The sequence below is a fragment of the Paramisgurnus dabryanus genome, chromosome 5 (assembly GCF_030506205.2).
Source record: "Paramisgurnus dabryanus chromosome 5, PD_genome_1.1, whole genome shotgun sequence".
Taxonomy (NCBI): Eukaryota; Metazoa; Chordata; class Actinopteri; order Cypriniformes; family Cobitidae; genus Paramisgurnus; species Paramisgurnus dabryanus.
In genome coordinates, this window is record NC_133341.1 from 36,685,193 (window position 1) to 36,710,648 (window position 25,456).

Here is a 25,456-nt window from a genome sequence, read left to right on the forward strand (position 1 = left end):
GTAAAAAAAACGCATTACTTTCCACATACCGTACATTATTGTTGCTCCTTTATGCCCTGCCTCCCTGAAACGCACTGATTTTGTACAAAGAAGATTGTAGAAACGACAAACTACAATCGCTACTCTGAACTGCACAAAACTTGTTTAAGTCATGGTTTAGTCAGTAGTAAACGTAAGTAAAACGTAGTATAAGAGATACATATGGTTTCCTCAAAAGTACATATTGGTACTAAATGTATATCGTTACATGTAAGAACCTTTTTTAAAAGGCATTGCCCCAGTGACAGATAGGGGTACATATTTTGACATTTTTTTAACAGTCTGGGCAACCAAAAGGCTTTGCCATGTAAATAAGGCTGTCCACACACGTGAAGATTTTAAGCCTGTGATTATTGATACGATTTGCACCCCAGGCCATCGTGGGAGTGTGGCACGATTAGAGGCTTTTTTGTCCATGAAAAATCCTACGTGTGTGGTGTCATTGCAATTATTTTGCTTCTCCTGGATCTCAGATCGTCAATATCAAACGTGTTTAATATTTATAACCTTCTACAGGACAGCCTCAAAAGCCAATAAGAGCGAGCAGGCTTCGAACGGATGTTGCATGCTTTTATAGTTAAAAAAAAATGACATGACTGAAGTACTGAGAAAGAGTATCAGATCTTACAACTATAGCAACTGTACAAGTGCTTTCATCAGGGCCGTCACCACAGTAGAAATTGAGGGGGACATTGGTTCGATGTTCAAGATGTGGGTACAGCCTTGGCTTTAGTAATGTGTCATGCAAGAATATTACAACATCATGTTTGATCCCTGTGCAATCTCGTGTCACGTGTCAAATCTTCGTGTCTTGTGTCGAATCTATTCATCGTGTGCAATTATGTTGTTAAAAATCACTTCAAACTGTCCTCATGTCTGTGGTCTTCTATGAATTAAAAATTTTTAAGAATTGGAAATTTTCCCAGTGTGTCCCCCAGGCCTAAGTTGTAATAAAACTACAATAAATAATCAAGACAAAAAAGTTGCCATTGATTATCACTGGCACAGTGCAAGCACCGATTTTTACAAAGTGAAGTTTCTATTCCTTTCACCTTGGTAAATCCTAAAGAAGAATTTTAATCCAAGGTCCCCTTTTGCCATCCCAAAGGCTGATGAGACACACAGTGACATGCTTGCCCCCTAAAGCACATCCATCTCTCCACTTTGACAGTCTGTCAATACGCTTCGAACCAGCTGTCAATCAAGCTGTCACTCGTCTAAAAGTGAAGACATTGTATTGAGGAAGGGCAAAAACTGATGAGCAATGACGCACATGTGCGTATCAAGCGGTGATAATGAGTACTGTGGGAAGTTTGATATGTGAACTAGCAAAATAATATTTAAGGCCTTGATTGATCATTCATAGGAAAAACACAGATGAGGAAACAAAAGACTCGATTGTAGTGGTACTCCAATTCATCATCTTCTGCTGAATTTGTCAAAATATTAAACATAGTGTATATTTACTGCAAAGTGCTTTGATTTGACATTTACCTCCGTTAAACGAATCAATTAACATTGACATTAACTGTGAAATTAATCATTCAGGCTGTAATTTAGATTGCTGTACCTGCTGTGTGACAAATATTAAGACTTCACTTTTTGGCTTCTCTAAGGATGTGCAAGATTCTGTCCGGGTAGGAAGATAAAAATCCGATGGACTGCTGTGCGATCCCAGCACTCAATAAATCCCTGTCCTGTCAAACTCATACAGACACAAACAACATCAAAATCATACTGTATACTAAAGTGGATCAAGGTGTCAATTTTTTATTCTTTTTACCTTTTTTAAGAATTTGGTAATCATTGTCATGGATCACAAGATGTTACAGGACATATAATATTTTCTGTAAACAGTGTCTTATATAACAGAAAATTATAATTTTTCATGACAATAAGTTTGATTTTATTATTATTTTAATAATTAGGTAAAGAATCAAAAAAGTTTGGCCTGAAATGTACCTGAGAAATTCCAGCGTTATGGGAGTGGCATTTGCAGTCAAAACCTGAAATATAATTTCTCAGAGAATGCATTTATCATCAGTATATTGAACCATTTTTATAAAAACTTGATATCGGTCTATACTTGGGTGATTCTCACAAAAACTTGGTTTTAAAAATGTCAAGCATGAAAATTGCTTAAATTTACTTTTTTTCCCACCAGACATTAAAAACAAAGTCTGGAGTAAATGGGAACATTAATTTAAACACTTTTACTTATCATTTAACACTTTTTGTAACATAATTTAAAAAATTAGTCCTAAAAAATCTCATTACCGCAACAGTCAGAAAACATCAACACTGAAATATTTTCAAAATGACATGACAAACCTGAAAGAACATAATTTGGAGATTCTGCACATGCATTTAAAATCAAAGTATTATGCTTCTATTAATTAAATTAACATTTAATAAGCATTTGTTGCGGTAATGATAATCAAAATGTCGTGTAAGCATTCTGACAAGACAATATTTCAAATTAACTGTAAAAAAATGATCTTACCTGGTAGCCATCTTGAAGTAACTGGTCCATGTGCTTGGTCACTCAAAATCAAACTTTATTAAAATTCTGTATGTGTGCTTAAACTGTTCTCAAAAAGTGTTGCGGAGGATGAGAACATCAGGCACGGACACAACATTTTCCTAATTTTTCTTCATTATTATTATTATACATGAATATTCAGTAAATATTTTTTCTGTCATCTAAAGTAGTCTAGCAAAACATCCATTTATTTTTTTTCTAAATATTTTTGTGTTAATTTGATTAAATTACAACATAACGCATTTTCGAACACAGCCGGACACGTTGCGGTAATGAGAATTTCAGCAGAAAATGAGATAAAATTGACAAATTATAAATTCTTATGTTGAAATCACACATTGTGCAAGGTAGAACACAGTATTGTGTTAATTCTGATGCTTTTTAATATTACTATATTACACATTTTATAGCTAAAATCATTAGTGTCGTGGTGTTTAAATGGTTTCGTGTGAATCACCCACTTATGTGACAAAAAAGGACAAGTTTTTGGCAGAAAACATACTTGTTGTGAATTGAAATGCACAAACCAGAAGCAATAAGGCCCAATAAATGGAGAAGGGTTGGCTCTTTAAAGAAAACATATTTAATTGAATACATTTTTTGTATAGGCATTTATGAAGAAACATTTTGAATTGACATTTCTCTGTTATAGACGTCACGGTTCTGAAATTTGCATTTGTATCAAAATATAAAAAGTATGGAAAAATAATAAAGTTTTACAACATTGAATGGATATTTAAATCAGAAAATATTGACATTTTGAGGTGTCAGAATGCACTATAAAAAGTAAAAGTTTTATTAACTAAGAAATAAAAAAATGTATGCGCTACCCAATTTAAGTTATTATTTTCAACTAAAATTTTCTTTAAGTCTTTATAAAAACATTTATATCTTGCTAAATGTCACTGTCCCACCAGCGGGATGCCTATGTTTACTTCAGTGTTTTGCATGTAAATTCTTATCCAATCATGACAAACTTTATATATATCTGAAAGTTGTAAGACTATAGATTTCATTTATCATCACCATTTTGGTAAAGGAATGACATAGTGAGAGCAATTTTCTAAAATGCCAGGGGTCCACAGGTGGGCTCACTGTGTTATTATATATTTGTAACACTAATACCCTGTTTTAAACTTTAACAATCTTGACAAACTATATATCATTGGAAAGCACTGAGAGTGTAGTTTTTATATTTCATTACTATTTTGGAGAAAATATGACGTAGTGAGAGTCAGTTTCTAAAAGGTCACGGGCCCACAGGTAGGCCAAATTTTTTTTTACATATTTATCACACTAACACCCTACTCTAAACCTAACAAATCATGACAAATTATATATCACCAGAACGCTTTCAGAAAGTAGTTTTCATATTTCAAGGTCATCTGATGATAGAAATGATGTAGTGACAGTTTTTTGTTACATGACTTACCCAACCATAGAAATGCATATTAATTATTATTTATTCATAACACTATATCCTATTATAAATCATCAAAATGTTGACAAACTATATATTGTTGGAAAGCTCTAAAAATGCAGTTTTCATATTTCAAAACATTTTAACAGTAATAATAATGCAGTGACAATAATCTATTAATTTGTGACAAGAGTATGCAGCACACCGTTGACACCTAGTGGCCGTTGTTGGTAAAACCACTAAAACTGTGACACAACCTCTTCTTGTGATTTTAACTTGAAATTTGGATCATAACTACTTGAGACTTGTGGCTTCATGTTTACATTATTACTTTTGTGAAACATTTTTATAATTTTATTTATACATGAATATGTTATTGCATTCTTTTTATTTATTAAAATAAATTTAAAGTTTAATTTTTTTATGTAATATAGTCACTTCTGTGAACAACCTTAAATGGTCTTCTTTAAAACAAGACCAAGATTAGGCTTCTAGACACAAAAATGACAGAGTTATATTAATTTGAAGGTGTACATCACAGTTTCACCCCCCCCCCCAAAAAGGTATATGTGCCAGTTAACTCTTTTGCCGCCATTGACGAGATATCTCGTCAATTAAGAGAAAATGCTTCCCTGCCAATGACGAGATTTTCCGTCTTTCCGCAATACCGCTATTATACCTTCAGCAACTTTTTAAACCCGGAAGTATTGCCCTATGGCAACCGGCTGCATGTCCGTGTCTGTTTTAAAGATCGCTCTGAATGGGATCTCTATGAAAAGTCCGTCACAAAAATGGAATTATCTCTGCTTTTTGCTCAAAATTGGGTGTTTTTGCAGAAACCTACCCATATTCAAAAGCTAATAACAAAAGAACCACTGAAGGTAGGATGAAACGTTTTTTTTTTTTTTTTTGAAAGCAGAGGGTCTGTTCTTTCATTTGGTATATTGTATGTTTATATATTTAAAGAAGAACATTTTCTGGAAGGCATTAAACTTTGGTGAAAATCATGAAAAAAGCTAGCGCTGGCTGGCAACTTTTTTTAAAAACGCTGGCGGTGAAAGAGTTAAGGGATTAATTGATAAAAAACCGTAAACATTATAAGTGTTACCAATTAATATTTTTAGATCCTACAGTGTGGCTAAAAACTTTTTCATGATAAGGTTGACATTTGCACGGAATTGCCTGCAATTATATAATGACCTACATATATGGATGGCAAATGTAATTTATCAACAAAAAAAAAAAAAAATCACAGACACATAACTTTAACTTTTTTATTATTTTCCAAAAACACGTTTCCAAAAATATTTTTAAATTCTTTAAAAAAAAATTTAAAACATTGTCAGAAAAGTAAAACTCAACTACTGTTAAAAAGGCACTATAACTCACATATAATAGTGTTTTGTTCTCTCAATGGTTTTAAACTCTAACAAACTTTAAGAAAGAGCAAAAATAAAATGCAATCTAATACGGCACAAGGGTGCAATACCAAAGCGTCAGGTCAATTATTTTAACAAATACTGTATCGAACGAGAGACAAAGAGATACGCTATGCAGTCAAAGAACATTTACAGACATAATGTAGGGAGCGTTTGTCCATTTAATGTCCACCATAGTGACCTCATAATGGATTTGTGAATAAATTCAGTAAATAACATACTTAAGAGTTTGTGTTCAGACCTTGTATGCTTGTAAGAGAGCAAAACTAAGGTCACTGTCTCGGTCTCTCCTAATAAATGTAAACTTGAATGACTTCATCACCGGAATGTGCTAGAAGCGTACTGGAATGGTCACAGTCAGTCAGGAATGACAGAAATTCACATACAAAAGTTACAGTCGGGTCCGTTTAGACAGCTATAGCTCTTGAAAGAAGGCCACTCTGGATTTGGTGCTCTGAAGAGTGAGCTGTGAAGACACATTAAAGAAAATTAGACGAAAACCACAGGACTTTTCTTTTACCTAAAAACGTATTACCTGCAGCGATACCTGATCTTTATACACACAGGCTTACAAAAATGATTTATTCAATTTACTCAGTTTTTTAAGGTAAGTGGTTGCAATCAATTTATTTAAGCTACATTTAAACAAAGGTTTTTTCTTTTATTTTACTTTACTAATCTTTTTTCTTTTAATGTAGCTTAAATAAATTGATTGCAACCACTTACCTTAAAAAAATGTAGTAAATTGAATGAATCATTTTTTTCAGAGCTTTGTAGACACATATATAATGTCTGTGCATTTTTTTTATAAAACTACTATTGAAAATTAATATTTTTATAAATATTTTTTACAAATATTTTTTATCTTTATATATTCAAGAAAAAAAGTACAACAAATGAAAGAATAAAAATTTGTTTTGTTCACAGTACAGAATACATGTCAAATATAAATTAAATGGCACATATTATGCAAAATCCACTTCTGGACAAGGCGTTAAAACATAAATGTCTTGGCAGTGTGTAAACACAACAACCCTACAATAAAAAAAAATTACCCTCCCCTTCTTATTAGACATGCTGTTTTGATTCTCTTGTTAATTTGATGTCAAACTGATTAAAGCAACACTATGTAGTTTCCATGTAAAACTGACTTACAGCTCCCCCATGTGCTTGAAAAGCGCAACAGTGCCTGGTATCAGACACTCTTCTGCAGGCAGGGGGAGGGGCGGGGCTGTGTTTCCTACCCTCCACCGCCACTTTCAGAGTGTGCTTGTAGCAGCTAGGAGGCTGCTCGGGTTGCAGCAACAGAACAATTTGTACAGTTAAAAGTTGTTCTATCACTGAAATAATTTTAGAGACATTATTTAAAGGTAAAAAAACTACATAGTGTTGCTTTAAGCCCAGTCCACAGCCAGTGACTGACTGGTTAATTTTACCCAAAATGTGTTTTTAGAATGTTGTAACGCTAATGTGGCTAAAGATACTATTGTATCTACTATTAATACTATTATTTTGTCCAAAATCCCCCTATTTAGGTGTGAGCAAGTTATAACAAATGATCTTTGGGGTATTTTAAGCTGAAACATCACAGAAACATTCTGGTCACACCTGACACTTATATTACATCTTATAAAAATTGGCATAATAGGTACCCTTTAATGCATTAACTGGGTTAAATCAAAAAAAAAATTATTAAATTAAACTTAAAATTAATATTAAAGTGCTGGGTCACCTCAGAATAAACATTTTGTCATTAATTACTCTACTCTATTAATATTTTAAACAATTACTACTTTTCAAAAATGTGGGCCATGGAGCGGGGCGGGTACAATATAAATTTTTTATGTTTTTTTGCGGTCCGAGTTGCGGGCGGGTTAGTTGAAAACGTCGGTCGGGTGCAGGTTGTTTATACATTGACATATCACTGACAGATATTAAGCAGAGATGGTAAAATAAATGTCATACGTGGCTATGTTGATCATTTATATTTTTTTACTAGGGCTGTGCAAAAAAAAAAAAAAAATTGCATAGCTTAAAAAAAAATCGACTCTCAGTCGCCATCAGCTGCTTTCAGATGGAGCGGCATTTATTATACAGACCTGTAGTTCATCCGGAAGCTGGGCAAAAACGCATAGATTATCGGAGTTGATTTTCCTCGATTATGAACCCGATTTCTTCTCAGTGAAATACGGCTCTGTATAGTAAATGGCGCTCCATCTGAAAGCAGCTGATGCCAATTTAATACTAATTTCCGAACCGGCTTTACTGATGAAACACGCATGAGAATCGCAGGCGATTTTTTTGCCCAGCCCTAATTGGTACCAGCCTAGAGATTTGGGCTCAAGATTTGACTCTATTACTAAGTATTGAAAACATTTTAATCTAGCGGTCCAGAAATTTTTAGGCGTGCACTCCCCCTTGGCTAGGGTGCATCCCTTCACGGCCCACCCAAAGAAACTTTATGACGTGAAACAATTTCAAATAATACAATGTAGTGCTTTTGGTTGGTAGCTATATTTTTCCTGAGGTTTGCACAGAATTTATGATAAATTGATGTATTTTATAAAATCTCATAAAACTGGCGCCCCCTGAAGGGGTATGCCCCCCAGTTCGGGAACCACTGTTTTAACACATCTAAATTCAATGCAGCAGCGGCGCATGTCTTCCGCAAGTTGTCCCACTGACAAATGACCTTTACTAAAAGTATTTGGTGCTGTATAAATCCTCCGAAATATGCATTGTCAGGTACAGTACCTGAAGCCAGCGATGTGTAGCAATATTTCAGACTAGAAGAGGGCTACCCTGAGATACATATCTAAGTTTAAGCCTCCTAAAGGCTGTGCTAAAAGTTTTGCAACCAAACTTCATTCATCATTGTTAAAGTTTCTCCATCCCTAAAAAACACTTTTGCAACATCTCTCTAAAATTCATTGACAAAATGTGCATTCACAACTGTAATGCATCACAAATATTCATGCTTGGGAGAGGGTTACCCATTATCCGGTACAAATAATATAAAACCATGTGGACACTTGCTTAAAAAAGGACATTTTGATAGATCACCACAGAAACTTGTTCAGAGAACAGGTGACACTGCTGGGGCATTAAGATACTTTCACCGCATCTCTGCCCCTTAGGTGATAGCGAACAGCAGGACGCACCAGGGTATGAAGAAAGTAAACCCACAGCCATTAATCATTTCACCGGCTTGACCCGGAAAGCCAGCGACCCTTGTCGTTTTGCTCCAAGGTCCAGTGCTCAGCCCACCTGACCAAAGCTGATTTACAATGAGTCAGAAAGAGAGTGTCCCGATACAGGTTTCGGTGAAGAAAACAATAGCTGTCAAGGAGGCTAAACAGAAGTGGATTTTCTTACCGCTGAGAGCCGTTCCCAAAGTGTCTGGTTTAATTTGCTCAAGCTCCACTTCAATTAAACAATCGCATCAACTCAAACAGAGTGAACGCGCGGAGGGCGCTCCATCCGTCCAAACGGCCAATCACAAAACGGGAATCAATTAGCGTAGCGCTAACGAGACAATTTCACACCAGGACTGCGGGAATGAATCCGATGGTTAAAATGCAGCTTTTAATCTGCCGTTTGATGGGAACCTTTCAGAAGAAAGATGAATGAATTCATTTTGGATTATCGGCGGACGGCTGTGTGACTAACCGTGTCATTAAGATCATATTTCACAGGTGGAGAAATAGCACTCACGAAGTAGGTTTGATAAACGGTGCTCATCTTGTCTATAGACACAGACACATACAGGTCAGTGTTTTGGGGGCTGCAACTAAAACAAATTGCTTTATCTCCTTATACATCTCCTTTAAAACCTTGGGATTTTTTAAAGCAAAGACAAGATGGACAATGTGTGTCCATAGACTTTTATTATAAAAAATATGGCCAAAATATCTCAAAAATGGCTATGTTATGTACTGCTGAAGAGTCTGTGCAGTTGTGATTGTAAGGTGGAGATGCGGTATAAAGGCCCCGTGTCTTTCCCTGTTTGAACTTACTAGAAAAACGAACAGTAAAACCAACCTTCGTTGGGAAAAAATTGTGGTGTAACGATTAATCGTGCAAATGCGCGTTTTCTCAATGAATTAATTTTAATGAATTATGGTGAAATCCCAGCACATTGGAACGCCAGGGGGCGCTCTCATGCAGAAACTCCCTTTGTGCCACAGAAGAACTAACATTACAAACGCTATTCCAGGAAATGTCTACAGGAATATTTATACGCTGTTCTTCAAATTGTTTCAGGTATTTTCACAATAATAAAGAATATTTTGAATGATTTTTATTTAAAGGAATATTCCATTTTCTTAAAAGAAAAATCCAGATAATTTACTCACCACCATGTCATCCAAAATGTTGATGTCTTTCTTTGTTCAGTGGAGAAGAAATTATGTTTTTTGAGGAAAACAGTGCAGGATTTTTCTCATTTTAATGGACTTTAATAGACACCAACAATTAACACTTAATTCAACACAACAGTTTTTTTTCAACGGAGTTTTAAAGTAATATATACGATCCCAAACGAGGCATAAGGGTCTTATCTAGCAAAACGATTGTCATTTTTGACAATAAAAATAACAAATATACACTTTTAAAGCACAACTTCTCATTTAAATCAGGTCGTGATGCGTCAGCGTGACCCCACGCAATAAGTCATGACGTCAAGAGGTCACAGAGGACAAACGCGAAACTCCGCCCCAGAGTTTACAGGTGTGTTGAAAGAGGACCGTTGCTACGTTGTTGTATGTGGAATGATATTAATTAATGTCTTTGTGTCAGTTTATTGTTTACAATGGTCCGCAAATGTGCGTTTTATATATGTAACACGTGACCTCCCTACGTCACTACGTATTTACGTTAGGTCACGCTGGACCGGATTTAGACGAGAAGTTGTGCTTTAAAAGTGTATATTTGTTATTTTTATTGTCAAAAATGACACTCGTGTTGCTAGATAAGACCCTTATACCTCGTTTGGGATCGTTTAGAGTACTTTGAAACTCCGTTGAAAAAAACTTTTAAGTGTTGAGTTAAGTATTAAATGTTGGGCTCTATTAAAGTCCATTAAAATGAGAAAAATCCTGCAATGTTTTCCTCAAAAAACATAATTTCTTCTCGACTGAACAAAGAAAGACATCAACATTTTGGATGACATGGTGGTGAGTAAATTATCTGGATTTTTCTTTTAAGAAAATGGAATATTCCTTTAACGAGTGTTGCTTTTTTAAATGCAAGTTAAAAACGACTCTGACTCATAATGATTTTAGATTGACAAGGACTTCCTACTGACCAAATGGCGTAGTACACGCACAAGCTGTGCAAGAAACAAAGAATCGCAACCTTGCGATTCAGAATTGAAAGGCATTTTTAATGGGACACGTGATTGGATCGTTACATCCCTAGGAAAAATTTTACCGTAATTTGATTGTTAAGTTTGGCTCACATCACATTCCCTTACATCAGGTTTATAACATACACTGCAGCCAACCACCAAAAGGGGAATCGAAACACATTGCAATAAGTTCACAGTTAAAAAATTAAAGAAAGAAATGGCTCGCTATTATTTCAATGTAAATGCTATGCACGTTTAAAGAGGCCAATGCATGAAAATCCGACTTTTCCATGTTTAAATGCTATGATTGGGTCCCCACTGCTTTTATCAACCTACAAAATGTGAAAAAGATCAACCCAGTAACTTAGTTTTGGTAAACCATTCTCTACAAGCACATGAAAAAAATAGGTCATTGAAATTTGGCTCTCCTTATGATGTCATAAGGAGCCCCTATTATAGTAAAACTGCCCTTTAATCTGCACTATCCAATCATTTTCTTAAAAGAAAAATCCAGATAATTTACTCACCACCATGTCATCCAAAATGTTGATGTCTTTCTTTGTTCAGTCGAGAAGAAATTATGTTTTATGAGGAAAACATTGCAGGATTTTTCTCATTTTAATGGACTTTAATGGACACCAACACTTAACACTTAACTCAACACTTAACAGTTTTTTTCAACGGTTTCAAAGGACTATAAACGATCCCAAACGAGGCATAAGGGGGTTACACTTTTAAAGCACATCTTCTCGTCTAGATCTGGTCCAGCGCGACCTAACGTAAATGCGTAGTGACGTAGGGAGGTCACGTGTTACATATATAAAACCCACATTTGCGGACCATTGTAAACAATAAACTGACACAAAGACATTAATTAGTATCAGTTGACATACAACAACGTCGGAACGGTCCTCGTTCTCAACACTTGTAAACACTGGGGCGGAGTTTCGTGTTCGTCCTCTGTGACCTCTTGACGTGATGACGTATTGCGTGGGGTCACGCTGACGCATCACGACCGGATCTGGATGAGAAGATGTGCTTTAAAAGTGTATATTTGTTATTTTTCTTGTCAAAAATGACAATCGTTTTGCTAGGTAAGACCCTTATGCCTCGTTTGGGATCGTTTAGAGTCCTTTGAAACTCTGTTGAAAAAAACTGTTACGTGTTGAGTTAAGTATTAAATGTTGGTGTCTATTAAAGTCCATTAAAATGAGAAAAATCCTGCAATGTTTTCCTCAAAAAACATAATTTCTTCTCGACTGAACAAAGAAAGACATCAACATTTTGGATGACATGGTGGTGAGTAAATTATCTGGATTTTTCGTTTAAGAAAATTGAATATTCCTTTAAGGACACACCCAAAACAGTAAATTTTTGAATACACCTACAAAGTGCCAATTTTAACATGTTATAAATAATTATCTATATGATATTTTGAGCTAAACCTTCACATATGTGCTCTGGGGACACCAAAAATAATTTGACATCTTAAAAACAGTCTTGTGCCATAACCCCTTTAATATTTGATTTTCTAATGCCAAGTTTGCTCGACTGTCCAAACACTTTTAGAGGCCACTGTATTAGTTTTAACTGTCTAAAACTTCACAACACACTTTGTTAGCTTTTGGGTAAAATGTACTCACCCAGTTAGTTTTAGTTGCATAAGTTTTATGTCACAACCGTAGCCATCACAATGACTTAACTGACCTTTTTAAAGTTGCTCTGCTTGCTGGTTCCTTTCTCAACGTTCTCGTTGTGCAGGATATCCAGCGGCGTTTCTCGCTCCTTTAGCTTTAATGACTCAATCTCTGTCTTCAGTTCATTCAGCTGCTCCTGAAGATGTTTGCTCTTCTCCATGTACTCCACCCTGATGAACACAACACACGACTGAGCTGTTCACAAACATAAGGAGCTGACTTGCCGTCTACTGCCCACATGAGCACAGTACTGAAAGTAATGTATGTATATTTAACATATATGTGACCCTAGACCACAAAACCAGTCATAAAGGTACATTTTCTGAATTGAGATTCATACATCATCTGAAACGTGAATAAATAAGCTTTTTACTATTGTATGGTTTGATTGATAGGATACGACATACAGCTATTTGAAAATCTGAGATCGTTGGAGTATATGGGTGATTCCCGTGAAATTAGACTTATGAGGTGGCATGAAACATTTTGATAAAAAGTAAATGCTATTAATTTATTAATTTATTAAAAATTTTCATAACCGCAACGTGTCCATGACTGGATTTGGGTTCTTTGACATGAAAATATTTATAGTTAAAAAATCTAAAAAATAAAAAGCTTCAGTGCATGTTATACTATAAACATTTACAATAAAGAAACATGTGGTATTTGGTGATCATTGGTAAATGTAGAGACAAAAATAAGGAATATAAATGTGTTCAAGACAAATTTTCTCATCCTCCGCAACAATTTTCAATCATTGTTTAAGGAACTAACATTTTCAAAAAAAAAAAAAATAGTTTGAAGGAACATAATTGACTGTGACACTCAAGATGGCTACCAGGAAAGCAGTTCTTATTTTTTCTCTCCAGATAAAAGTTGAAATTCTGTTTGTCGTAGTACCTAGACAACTTTTTAGTTCTCATTACCGAAACATGAGTTTGTAAATGCATATATTTAATGTAATATCATGTTGCGGTAATGATCATTTATTTTATAATGATAATCTAAAAAAAAGTAAATAATTCTTATTTTTTCTCTCCAGGTAAAAGTAGAAATTTTGTTTGTCATAGTACCTAGACAACTTTTTAGTTCTCATTACCGAAACATGAGTTTGTAAATGCATATATTTAATGTAATATCATGTTGCGGTAATGATCATTTATTTTATAATGATAATCTAAAAAAAGTAAATAATTCTTATTTTTTCTCTCCAGGTAAAAGTAGAAATTTTGTTTGTCATAGTACCTGACAACTTTTTAGTTCTCATTACCGAAACATGAGTTTGTAAATGCATATATTTAATGCAATATAATGTTGCGGTAATGATCATTTATTTTATAATGATAATCTAAAAAAAAGTAAATAATTCTATAGGAAATATTTTTTTAATCCTCAAAAATTATGGTTATATTAAGTTCAGACATTAATCTTATATGTGCAAAAAAATTGGCTTCAAAGGGCTTTTTAAAAATTGTTATGCTGGACACCTTCTAAATCTGGATTTTGTGAGAATCACCCATATTCTGCACCACACTTTTGTAAATACTTTACGCTATTGAGTTAAGTTGTATTACACATTGTATACATATTAAACTGTGGTCCATTAAAGGCGGGGTGCATGATCTTTGAAAGCCAATGTTTACATTTGAAATCACCTAAGCAAACACGCTCCTACCCCAATAGAATCTGGACCTTCTTTTGATAGACCCGCCCACACATACGCAACCCAGGCAATGATGTTGGTTAGTAGACACGCCCCTTACTGCTGATTGGCTACAAGCGTGTTTTGGTACTCGGCCCGACTCCCTTTTCCAAAGTGTTTTTCAAAAATCAAATAACTTCAGCATCATATTCAAGTTATTCCTCTCTTCACATTATTATTAACGTTATTTGTCAAAAAATGCTACAAAACTTCATAAACATCTTTATAAAGTAAGACCACTTTGAAACAAATATGTGTAGAAGTACGTATGGTTCAGAGCGAGCGGACAAGTGTGAAGAGAGAGCAAAGAAACAAATCAGAGTGACTGAACTCACTTTTCCTTCTCGATCTCCATGGACAGTCGATTCATGTCCGTGTCTTTGAAGTCAAAACTCAGGTTCTCTGTGCTGTAGTTGAAGTTAGTGCCGTCAGGAGGAAGAGCGTTGCCAGACAGCGGCGCAGACTAGGAAGAATCAGAGATTCATAGATTTCTATTAAAATATTGTTAGATCTGAAAATACGATAACAACATAAACCCGTAACTAAACAGCCTTTTTTAAAACTTTAAAAGCAAATAAAGTCACTTTGAATTTTTATAAGCACCTCCATAAAAGAATACAGTTAAATGTGTAGGATTGGATGACACTATTTAAAGCTATAAAACACAACTCACAATTCATTAATTTTGTCATTTACACCTCATTTATTTTGGCATTCACAACTCATTTATTGCTGTCTTTTAAACTCTGTCCGGTCTGTTGCATGAATATATTTAAAAAAAACAGCTAAAGATGGATGTTTTCCAGGAATACTTGATGGGAACAAAACCTCTAAGTGCGTCAGACATGTTTTCTTCTGCAGGCTCATTTCTCTTTAAAAGGTCAACAAACATTTTATTTGATGTTACAGAGTTATTTGTGTTGCACATCATAGAACACAATCTTAGCATCTGTTTATTTTAACATTAGGAGAAAGCTAGTTAATTTTTAGCTTTTTTGTGATATTTTTGTCTTCCTGGTTTAAACTCCTTATCGTGTCAACGTCACAGGCTCTGACGTGGTGAAGCACTTTAGTACATCGATGATGCGTCGGTGTCTCGTTTTTATTTAAGAGCGTGTTCTGATCCGGAACAAGACTGTTGACGTCCCCTCTCCTCTCAGACGGCGTTATAAAATGGAAGTCCAGTGCAATTCTCAAAACTCTTTATCTGATATTACAAAACCGATTCCCGATAATGGGAAAATGCTTAAATATCGAGAAAAATAGATAGATAAATTAAAGCAAACAGCCCCAAGAAGCAGTGGGTTACCAGTGCATTTTATAACAGCTAAGGGGCGTTGTTAGGCAACCCCCTTAACTGTTATAAAATGCACTGTAACCCCACTGCTTCGCGGGGTTTATGTGTTTATAAAACTGTTACTTCATATGCATAGCAGGGTTTCACAAAATGAAACACAAATAAGTTGTAATTATATTAGTACAAATATTACTCTTCCGCCAAACAAAGTAGTTCCTCAGAATCAAGTGTGGCTGCAACAGAGCCCAATTCTCAAGCAACACAGACGCAGCAAAGACACAATGAAAATTATTTAGACTGTGCTGTTTATTTTTATAAATCAACATTTATCTAAAATATACATTAACATTTATATTGTGCAACTGTTGAAGTGATGATCAAATATGCAAATATGCTCTTTTCCTGTCAGCGTTTTTTTTTTTTTATTTAAAGTTGCCACCCAGTTTTAGTGTATGGCCTTACAGAAAAATTATCTTCTTTAAATAAACATAAAATATCAAACGAAAGAACAGACCATCTGCTTTCCAACCACAACAAAAAACGTTTCATCCTACCATCATTTGTTCTTTTATCAGTTATCACCTCTCAAATTTTCGGAGATAATTCAATTTTTGTGAAGAACTTTTGTAAGAGATCAAATTCAGAGCCATCAAAACTTACACGTCACACTAAATCCACCACAACGCTGTTGTGTCGAGTGAATGTGTCAGTGTTTAAGTTGGGTAAGATTGCCATCTAGTGGATAATAGCGGAAATATCCATTTAAGACAAAAACAATTCAGAGAACGTTTTCTCTTTATTGACGAAATGACTCAACAATATTTATTGACATTTATCTGGATATTGCCATAATTGTGCAAATGTAGAAAAAAAAAATGATTAAAGACTGTGGTGTTTATTTTTTTAAAAATCAGTACGCAGCAACAGTGGCACAGTGATACTTGTGATGCGGTCTGAACCGTGGGTTTACCGGGTATTTTATCACGGCTTAGAACGCGTTTCAACCAATCAGAATGAAGAACCAGAACAAGCCGTTTTATAAAGATAGATAAACAAATATATCAGTCGATCTCCAGAGAAAATTATGACAACATTTTCATTTTTGGGTGAACTATGCCTTTAATTTCAGGTTAATTTTAAGCCTAACACATCTAAATCCATAACCTACGACTGTGGTCAACTTACAGTAGTATAAGCGCTTAATAGTATAAGCTTCATAAATTGCATTCACTGGCCTCAGGTAATGCTGGTTATCTAAACAAAGCCAAGCCCAGGCTTTCAGCAGCCAACCACATTAAGATTTTGTCAAAAGACCAAGACTTCAGGGCAAGCAAAAAGACAGACAACGGCGATGCTTTGAAATGATTTCTGAGTGCTCGAAAAGATCCAACATTACCCACCCATTGAGAGAGCTAATGTTTGAAATAATTTGCTGACCTCCGGTCATCCCTTAACTCACCATGCATGCCAAATGTGCCAATGAGCGTCCCATAGGATTTCAAGAGTATCACGTAAGCTTTGTAAGTAAGGAATACTCTGGCTCCCAAATGCTTAGACTAATAATTAAGAGCATCACTGTAATAGTGCTAAAATACATTTAAAAGGAAAAAAAATTTTATATCCATTATAAGCTTACAATGATGCCTGAATAGCCATGCAATTCAATCAGCTATGAAGAGCACCCAGTCATTACGTGTAATCAATCTTGGTGGATGTATTCAATGGAGGTATTCACGCTACAGTCTATCACTTTCGACAGTCAGACATACCGACTACATGACTACCGAACCATTTCTTAAGCTGGACAGCCAAAAATGAGTATAAATATTCCTCCTCAAATGCATTAGGGGTGTTATTGTGAAGCGAAAAAATCTCAACAGGGCTCCCTGGGAAAGAGAAAATATTTTTTAGTAATGGAATGGTTGTTGAATGTGACGTTTGTTTAAATAAATTATCCTGACATTGACGAATGGCCAAGAGGCGAAACTAGACTAGCGTTAAAATCATAACCGTACATATCTCCTGGAGATAAAACTGGACTGGCATCATAATCTCGGTGGATTAACAAAAACAAACGCCTGAATAATGCTAAGCTGTTAAGCTCAGTAGTGGGTTTGTGGACATGCGAGTACCGAGTACGTTGACTTGGCGGTGATCTCCAGCAGTTTGTTTTTGGCTCTGCGTTCCGACTCTCTCGCCTCCTGCAGGTCCTGTTTCAGCTGGTCTGCCTCTTTTGCCCTGTGGAGAATAAATATGTGATTTATTCACTCGAGTGAATGAAACCTTTGAAGTACAAATGAAAAACTCACAGGCAGCAAATCAAACAACTATACCAGCATGACCCCTATGACATCAACACAGTGTCACGTATGAACTAGAAGCTCCGTGTTGATGGATTTGTAAATAGCCACCAGCACAGAACCAGTGAGATGATGATTGATCTCATCTGACATCTACTATACAAGTGCACGGTTATCCGTGTCAAAAATTGACCTCGTTTTATAAAAATGCATTTTTAACCTCCGGCATACATTACTTTTAGTTTACCCCTACCGTATCTTCTCATAGGGAACACACATACTCATAAAAAATGTATAGCTTAAGTAAATGTACCTCCTCTCAGACTCTTCTGCCATCTTCAGCGCGAGCATTTCAGCCTCTAACATCTTCTGCTCCATCAACCGTTTCTCCTCTTCAGTGCGAATTGCCGTCACCTTTCAATAAAATGAATCAGAATCTCATCAGCGCTTGCATGTCGTGAAGGATCTGTCACGTGCAAGCTGTGTCGAGGCCCATCATCTCTCTAACCTTAATACGCTGGATCTCCTGCTCGGCCTCGGCTGCTTTCTGTGCCAACAGCTTGGCCTCTTCTTCTGCGATTTGCGCTTTCTCTGCCAGTAGATCTGCTGTCTCCTCCGAACGCATCTGAGAGCGAAGACACCACATGGAGGAATTTATCAGAAAAGTTGTTCAGAGCAAAATTTCATATACATTTTATAAGATTAATTCTTAAAGCGATACTCCAGCTAAATATCAAAATTACCCTATGATTTACTCACCCTCAAGCAATCGGAGATACATGTGTCCATTATCTTTCAAACGAACACATATAGAGTTATTTTAGTAAATGTCCTTGCTTTTTCAAGCTTATAATGGGAGAAAACAGGGATCAGGGAACTTCAAAGCTGACAAAAGTGCATTCATCTTTTACAAAAGTAATCCACACGGCTCCAAGGGGTTAATAAAGGTCTTTTGCTGGTAGTCAAGGCGATATTGTAAGAAAAATATCCATATTTTAAACTTTATCAACTATAATAACTAGCTTCTGGGACCAGTGTTGAGTAAGTTACTCAATAAAGATTAAAATTACTAGCTACTAGGGATGCTTAACGATTTTTCGTGATTAATCTATAGCAGAATAAAAGTTTTAGTTTACATCATATATGTGTGTAAACTGTGTATAATAAATATGTATATATAAAAATATGCACACATGCATATATAATTTTAAGAAGAAAAAAAATATATATATATTAAGTATTTATATTTATATATAAGTTATACATAAATATACAAATATATATACACATGTAAACATTTCTTAAATATATACATGAATGTGTGTGCATTTATTTATACAAAGTTATTATACAAAGTTCACACACATATATGATCTAAACAAAAACTTTTATTCTGCTATAGATTAATCGCGATTAATCGTTAAGCATCCCTAGCTACTAATTTATCAATCGTGTAATTAGATAACTGTACGAATTACTTTCTCCAAAAAGAATCAAATTTCTTATACAAATTACTTTCTAAATCCTATATAGTAAATTAGACAAAGATAGGCATGAAATGTCTCGAATAAATCATTTAAAAGTAGTACATAAATTTTTCTGGTCGTTCATAGTGACACTTTTTAACTATTTCCCCGCCGCTGACGAGTTATCTCGTCAATCAGAAGAACTTTTTAGAAAAAATGTAAGGTTCTCTTTGGTATAGGGTATACAAAACGTCAAAAAAAGAGGATCCAAGGCACTCTTCTTATTCAGAAAAGTGTTATAAAAAGCTTTTATTTAAACATGGCTATAATACATTTAAAAACATTAACCATAGTCTGAAGCAGGGCTATCTGTGCCGCTACGCGTGGGGTGCTGCCCAGTTTAATGTTTTTAAATGTAATATAGCCATGTTTAAATAAAAGCTTTTTATAACACTTTTTTGAATACGAAGAGTTCCTTGGATCCTCTTTTTTTTAAGGATTTATGTTAATCTGTAATACCGTGATTATCCACTACATGGCGCACTTATCCAATTTATAAAAAACAAATTTTAACTCTGTGTAAGTTTTGATAATCGTTCTGAATTTATTCTCTATAAAAATTACCTTCCCAAAAATGCAATTGTTTCAGCTTATTGCTAAAAAAATATTTTTGAAGAAAAATACCCATATTTAAGAGTTTATAAGCAGAGAAATAATATAAATAGGATGAAATGTTTTTTTCCCCATTTTGTTTGTTTGTTTGAAAGCAGAGGGTCTGTTCTTTCATTTGATATATTTGTATGTTTATATATTTTAAGAAGAAAATTTTCCTGGAAGGCATTTTGTGAAACTTTTGTGAAAATCACAAAAATGTTGGCGGGGAACTTTCAATAAAATGGCTTGTGGGGAATGAGTTAAGGTCCTATTCTCACAATAAACTGACTATTAACTACTTTTGCCTCAATATACTTTTTTTTTTAAACGCTGGCGAGGAAAGAGTTAAATTACTGGAAAAATACGAGTAATAACACTTACTTTATTTTTTTAAGGAAAAAGTAATTAAAGTTTAGTGACTAGTTACACCCAACGACCCATCTTGGACTCACACGATTCATAAGTGTCATTGCGCAACGTAACCATTGCCACGAACGATCACTATGCTAAAGCTCTCTATAATAATAAACTATAGCTATTAGCAACTAGCTTCCGGTAACCAGTGTTGGGTAACTTACTCAAAAAAATTATTAATTACTAGCTACTAATTTATCAATCATGTAATTAGATGACTCTACAAATTACTTTCTCCAAAAAGTATTTAATTAATTATTACTAATTACTTTCTAATCTTTCACCACAGTATTTAAAGTAAGAAGGATACATACAAAACATGCATTTTTAACCTTTTTTTAAAATTTGATTTTAAATCCACTATTGTAGTATATATAATTGATCAATGATATAATTGATAATAAAAACCTTAAAGGGACAATAAGTAGGATTCACCCCTATCTAGTGGTGAAATTGTATTTTGCATTCAAACGAACAGTGCTCTCTAACGCCTCGCTTTTCCAAATGCGTGTTGCAACTACGGTAGCCGTTATGTAATCACTGATCTCTTGGTCCGTTTCAACTAGTTCACTTGTTCTGAATGGTAGGCTAGTGATTTTTGTCCCTCTCTGCTATTATAGTTTATCAATACGGCAAAACGACATGGAAGCCTTCTTGGACTTACCCCTTCAATGTAAGCAAAGAGAAGAAATTCTAAGCTTACAAAGAAAAGTCAGATCACTGGCAGAGGTCATTTGACACCAACAAGGACATATTTATGAATAAAGACATTGATTTTGATAATAAATAAAATGTATAATTAATAAAACACTTAAAACCCTACATACTGTCTGTCACAGTGTAGTATGAGGTTGAGACACTGTGACTAGCCTTATACACAGCTTATGTTATTACACAGCCACCATTAACACCAAGCACGATTCGAATGCCGGCATTTAATGTATACACGGATCTGTGTAGTGGTGTAGTGTATTGTGGATCTGTGTTTAATGTTTTATGTTGTTTATCACTGTTTGTTACTTCCCAAACAAAACTACATTTCATCTGCCATAAAACATTGAAATAACCACACGCATATTATTTATCTACTATCATTTATTGGGCAATAAACACGCAAACAAAGATTACAAACACTCACCAGTTTCCATTTTCCAGAACCAAACCTGTGCAATATACAACCTGGGACTTTTATACACTTACCATGCTGGGCAGCCATTTTGGTTGTGACATCATATGGGTCACCAGTTCATGCCTGTATAAAAGTGTTCTGTTTTTCTGTTTAAAGTCTCAATGGTTGTTTGATGTGTGTGTGGAATGTTGTGTTAGTACTTATTTATTTTCATTAATGTATATTTTGTTGCCCATGCATGTTTTATAGTTAGTGGAGAAACCCCCACCAATTTCAAAATGGTTTGGTCCAGGGGCGGAGCTAAGAATATAAAATGGCTCCCACACAGTTAGTGATGGGAGAAACGAAGCTTTTCGAAGCTTCGAATCAATTGAACCAATTGCTTCGAAAATTGATTCAGTTTTTCGAAGCAGTTCGAAACCCACACACGCTGGCGACCCCTGCTGGTCAAAACAGTGTAAAAGCAGATCTGTCCACACATTTTACACTTTTTTTTACAAAATAATAGCAAGATTTTTATTAAAATATGTTTAAAAAATTATTTAACTTAATTAAGACATAGTTAAAAGTGTATAATGTGTTTTTAGTTTTATTTAGGGCAAACAAATGAATAAAACTAACTACCCTTTTAATTATGCACATTTTTGTCATTAAATCTGTCTATAAACAAAAAGTAGACAACATGGCAGTGTTGTTAGTCAGAACAGGATAAATGTTTTATGAACTTTCATAATAAAACTGACCCGAGTTCACCTAAACTTATTAGACACTGGTCATGTGATCAACTCCCCCTAGTGGTGAACCATCGGATTTTCGAAACGTTTCGAAACAGTTATGACGTAATGAAGCCTCGTTTGCTAAAATCAAGTGACTTTGGGCAGTTTGAAACAAGCTCCGAACCACTGATTCGAAACAAAAGATTCGTAAATGTTTCGAAGCCTCATGAAGCAGTGCTTCGAAAACGACCATCACTACACACAGTCAGTCAGGGTGGGTTGTTGTAGGAGTTTGTGTTTTGCTTTATACAAAGTTTATTGCGGATTTCTTGTTGATGCAGTTCAGATCAGTTGATTTAGCTGAACTAGCATGTAAATACTTTGTATATAGTGTATATTTTGTACAGTTTATTTTATTTTTGATTATTTTTCTATTTTTACACCGTGTGTCATTAATAAATCACCCTTCACCTGAATCCAAGCGGCTTTTGTGTCACTTTTGCCTCCTATTCCCCCGGTCAAATCCTAACACTGTCCCTTTAAATTAACCTATTGGAGCCATGTGGATTACCTTTGTGAAGGATGAATGCACTTTTTTGGGTTTAAACTCAGTTGTTCCCTGATCCCCTTTTTCTACCATTATAAAGTTTGGAAGAGCAACAACTTTACTAAAATAACTCCAATTATGTGTTTGTCTGAAATATGATGGATGTATCTCAGATTGCTTGAGGCTGAGTAAATCATTGGGTAATTTGATATTTGGCTAGAGTATCCCTTTAATTTCTTTGTGGAAAACGAGACCAGGATGCCATTAAAGACCATCCGAGGCTCACAAGCCACAAGTCGAATGAGTTGCTCCAGCAAATATTGATTCTTTGATGGGAAGTCTATTTAGTGTGGCTGATGTTTGAGTTTCTCACCAGTGCATCATTGGCCATCTGAGCTTCGTCCTGTAACTGCATCAGTCGCCTCTCCATCTCATCGCGGGCTCTCTCTGCCTCCTCACGCAACTGCTTCTCTCTCTCTAACTTCTGGCGCTCCATCTACACAGAGAGGTGAAAAACTCATCCATATTTCACTGCTGCACCACTAAATGGGTTTAGTGGATCACAAATTCAGCACCTGGTTAAGGGTGCCTAAGGGTGCAGAAGGAAATCAGTGCTCACGGTGACCATAAAGTCTTAGATTTACTGGAGACGCCGGCTGGTTTGTTGGCACTTCCCGAGCGCTCTATAGCAAGATAATGGCTTCCCAAAAGGGCAATCATTTCTAGGGACTCGTGTAAACATTCGTAACTTAAATTACAAAGTAAAGCCAACATCAGCGTTGTAAAAGTCTAATTTATGACAGATAAACTTGCTGCATCCACCTTTTGCTATTTAGAATATGCTATGCTTAGGGATATACCTAAGGGTGGAAAAAGAAATACATAACATTTTTTCCTCTGTGTTGTTACCCCAGGGACAGAAATTCGGCATTGTGTTTAAATCAATGCACATACTGCTGAAGTAATGTAGTTTTTATGTGCCGTTCACTTATAATACAGTAACGCCTTTGTTTGAGTCTAATACAAGGTGAAGATAGATTGATCGACTGGCTTAAAACTCAAAGATCTCAAAGCACCTAGATATCCGTTTGTTGTATAAATGTCTTCATTTTCTCTTAGGATCGTGCATATATTTATATCTACCAGCTAACGTCATGCATTTTCACAACTTTAACCTGTCCACATTTAATACAACTACGGTGCGCATTAATGTGTAAGCCTAACTAACTGCTTGGTTCTGCAGGTATATTCCAAAAATAATATAAACAAACACATGAATGCATCACATTGTGCTGGCATTATAATGAGGATTATAATGTATATTCTTCAAACACTATACAAATACATTACATTATAGCTCCCCCTTAAGACATAGAGGGATGATTTGCCATCTACTTGCTGTGTTATAAACTGGAATAGTCGTTCTCATGATAAGTGCCATAAAGCTTTAGAACGGAAAATCCTTTTATCGTATTCAAATATGGAAAAATATTAGTACAAGACATGTTTCAGAGGTGACAAGGCGACGAATGACATGGATAGTAGCAGTAAGGAGACCCAAGTTTTATTAATAAAGGCATTGAACCAGTTCATTTGTAGTGCACTGATGACAATTTTGTATAATTATTTAATAATTAAATTAATAAAAAGACTGAGATATGTTTGGTAATTGTACCTGAATTAATTTGAAATTAATTTGGTGTATTTTTTTTGGTGTAAATTGAGGGAGACGCTTATCATCTAATCAGATTCAATAAACCATGCTAAGCTATGCTAAAACAAAGAGTATAAAAGCACAAGAGGGGAAACTCAATAGAACGCTCCATTGAAACACCAGCGCCCAGCAGCAGCCCTACAAATCCGCCATTTTGGAATGAAAGTGACTCGGGAGTCAACTAGAAGTGATGGCAATATCAGCTACTTTGTACATTAAAAGATCGAATTCAAACTGAATCTATTGCGCTTCTGATTTGGCTGTGAGATTCGCTGAGAATGAATTGAGAATTAATTGGCTGTGAGAATTTTCATTCCAAAATGGCGGCCGCGCTACTGAAGCGCCACCTAGTGACTGTTTCCAAAAACGGATGAGAGTTTCCCCTCTTGTGCTTCTATACTCTTTGGCTAAAAGTGGTACCGCCAGACCCAGAGATCGGCTGAATGGATTTCAAAACGGTAAAACTCAAATGTTTAACTCTAGGGGAGCTGGAAAAAAATGAGCATATTTTCAAAAAAGTGGAGTGTCCCTTAAACATAAAAAAGGTAAAACACAAATTCTGACTTAACTATACTCGACTGACTTTTCCACTGTACAGGTACTGCCATTCCTCTGTGCTTTTATAGTTGTGTATCGAAGACCGTCAACCCCAAGCAAGCAATAGCTGGCTTTTTAAACGGAAGTCTCGCACAAAATAAAGGAAATACGTCACATCACTTACTTGCGCTTTAGAAAGTAAGGTGGATAAGTCTCCCTCAACTTTCATAAATTCCCTTCAGATTAATCATATAAGTGGGTAGTTATTTTCTAAAATGAATTTCAGGCTAAATGTGCAATCACATTATTTTTTAACCTGTTTTCGTGCTTTTTCTTCTCTAGCTTGGGTCTTCATCTGCTGGACCTCCAGCGAATCCACTCGACGTCTCCTCATGAAGAGGTCGTGGTTCCCGATGCACAGCTGAAGAATCTTCAAATAATAAACAACAATGCAAATGCAAATAGTTACAACTCAGCCAAATATTTTCCTATCCTA

The 25,456-nt window shown here is 35.2% G+C and overlaps 1 protein-coding gene across 1 annotated transcript in view; it reads right to left on the minus strand.

The window, feature by feature from the left end:
• Positions 1-5,321: 5,321 nt before the first annotated feature.
• nf2a (NF2, moesin-ezrin-radixin like (MERLIN) tumor suppressor a) overlaps positions 5,322-25,456 on the minus strand; it is a 49,129-nt gene continuing 28,994 nt past the window's right edge. The window contains exons 11-18 of the mRNA XM_065250940.1: positions 25,277-25,390; positions 23,083-23,205; positions 18,292-18,408; positions 18,097-18,197; positions 17,616-17,721; positions 14,522-14,649; positions 12,495-12,654; positions 5,322-5,906 (exon numbers count right to left, since the gene is read on the minus strand). Of these exons, the coding sequence (XP_065107012.1) occupies positions 5,856-5,906; positions 12,495-12,654; positions 14,522-14,649; positions 17,616-17,721; positions 18,097-18,197; positions 18,292-18,408; positions 23,083-23,205; positions 25,277-25,390 (900 nt within the window). The 3' untranslated portion in view covers positions 5,322-5,855. The remainder of the gene's footprint in view (positions 5,907-12,494; positions 12,655-14,521; positions 14,650-17,615; positions 17,722-18,096; positions 18,198-18,291; positions 18,409-23,082; positions 23,206-25,276; positions 25,391-25,456) is intronic.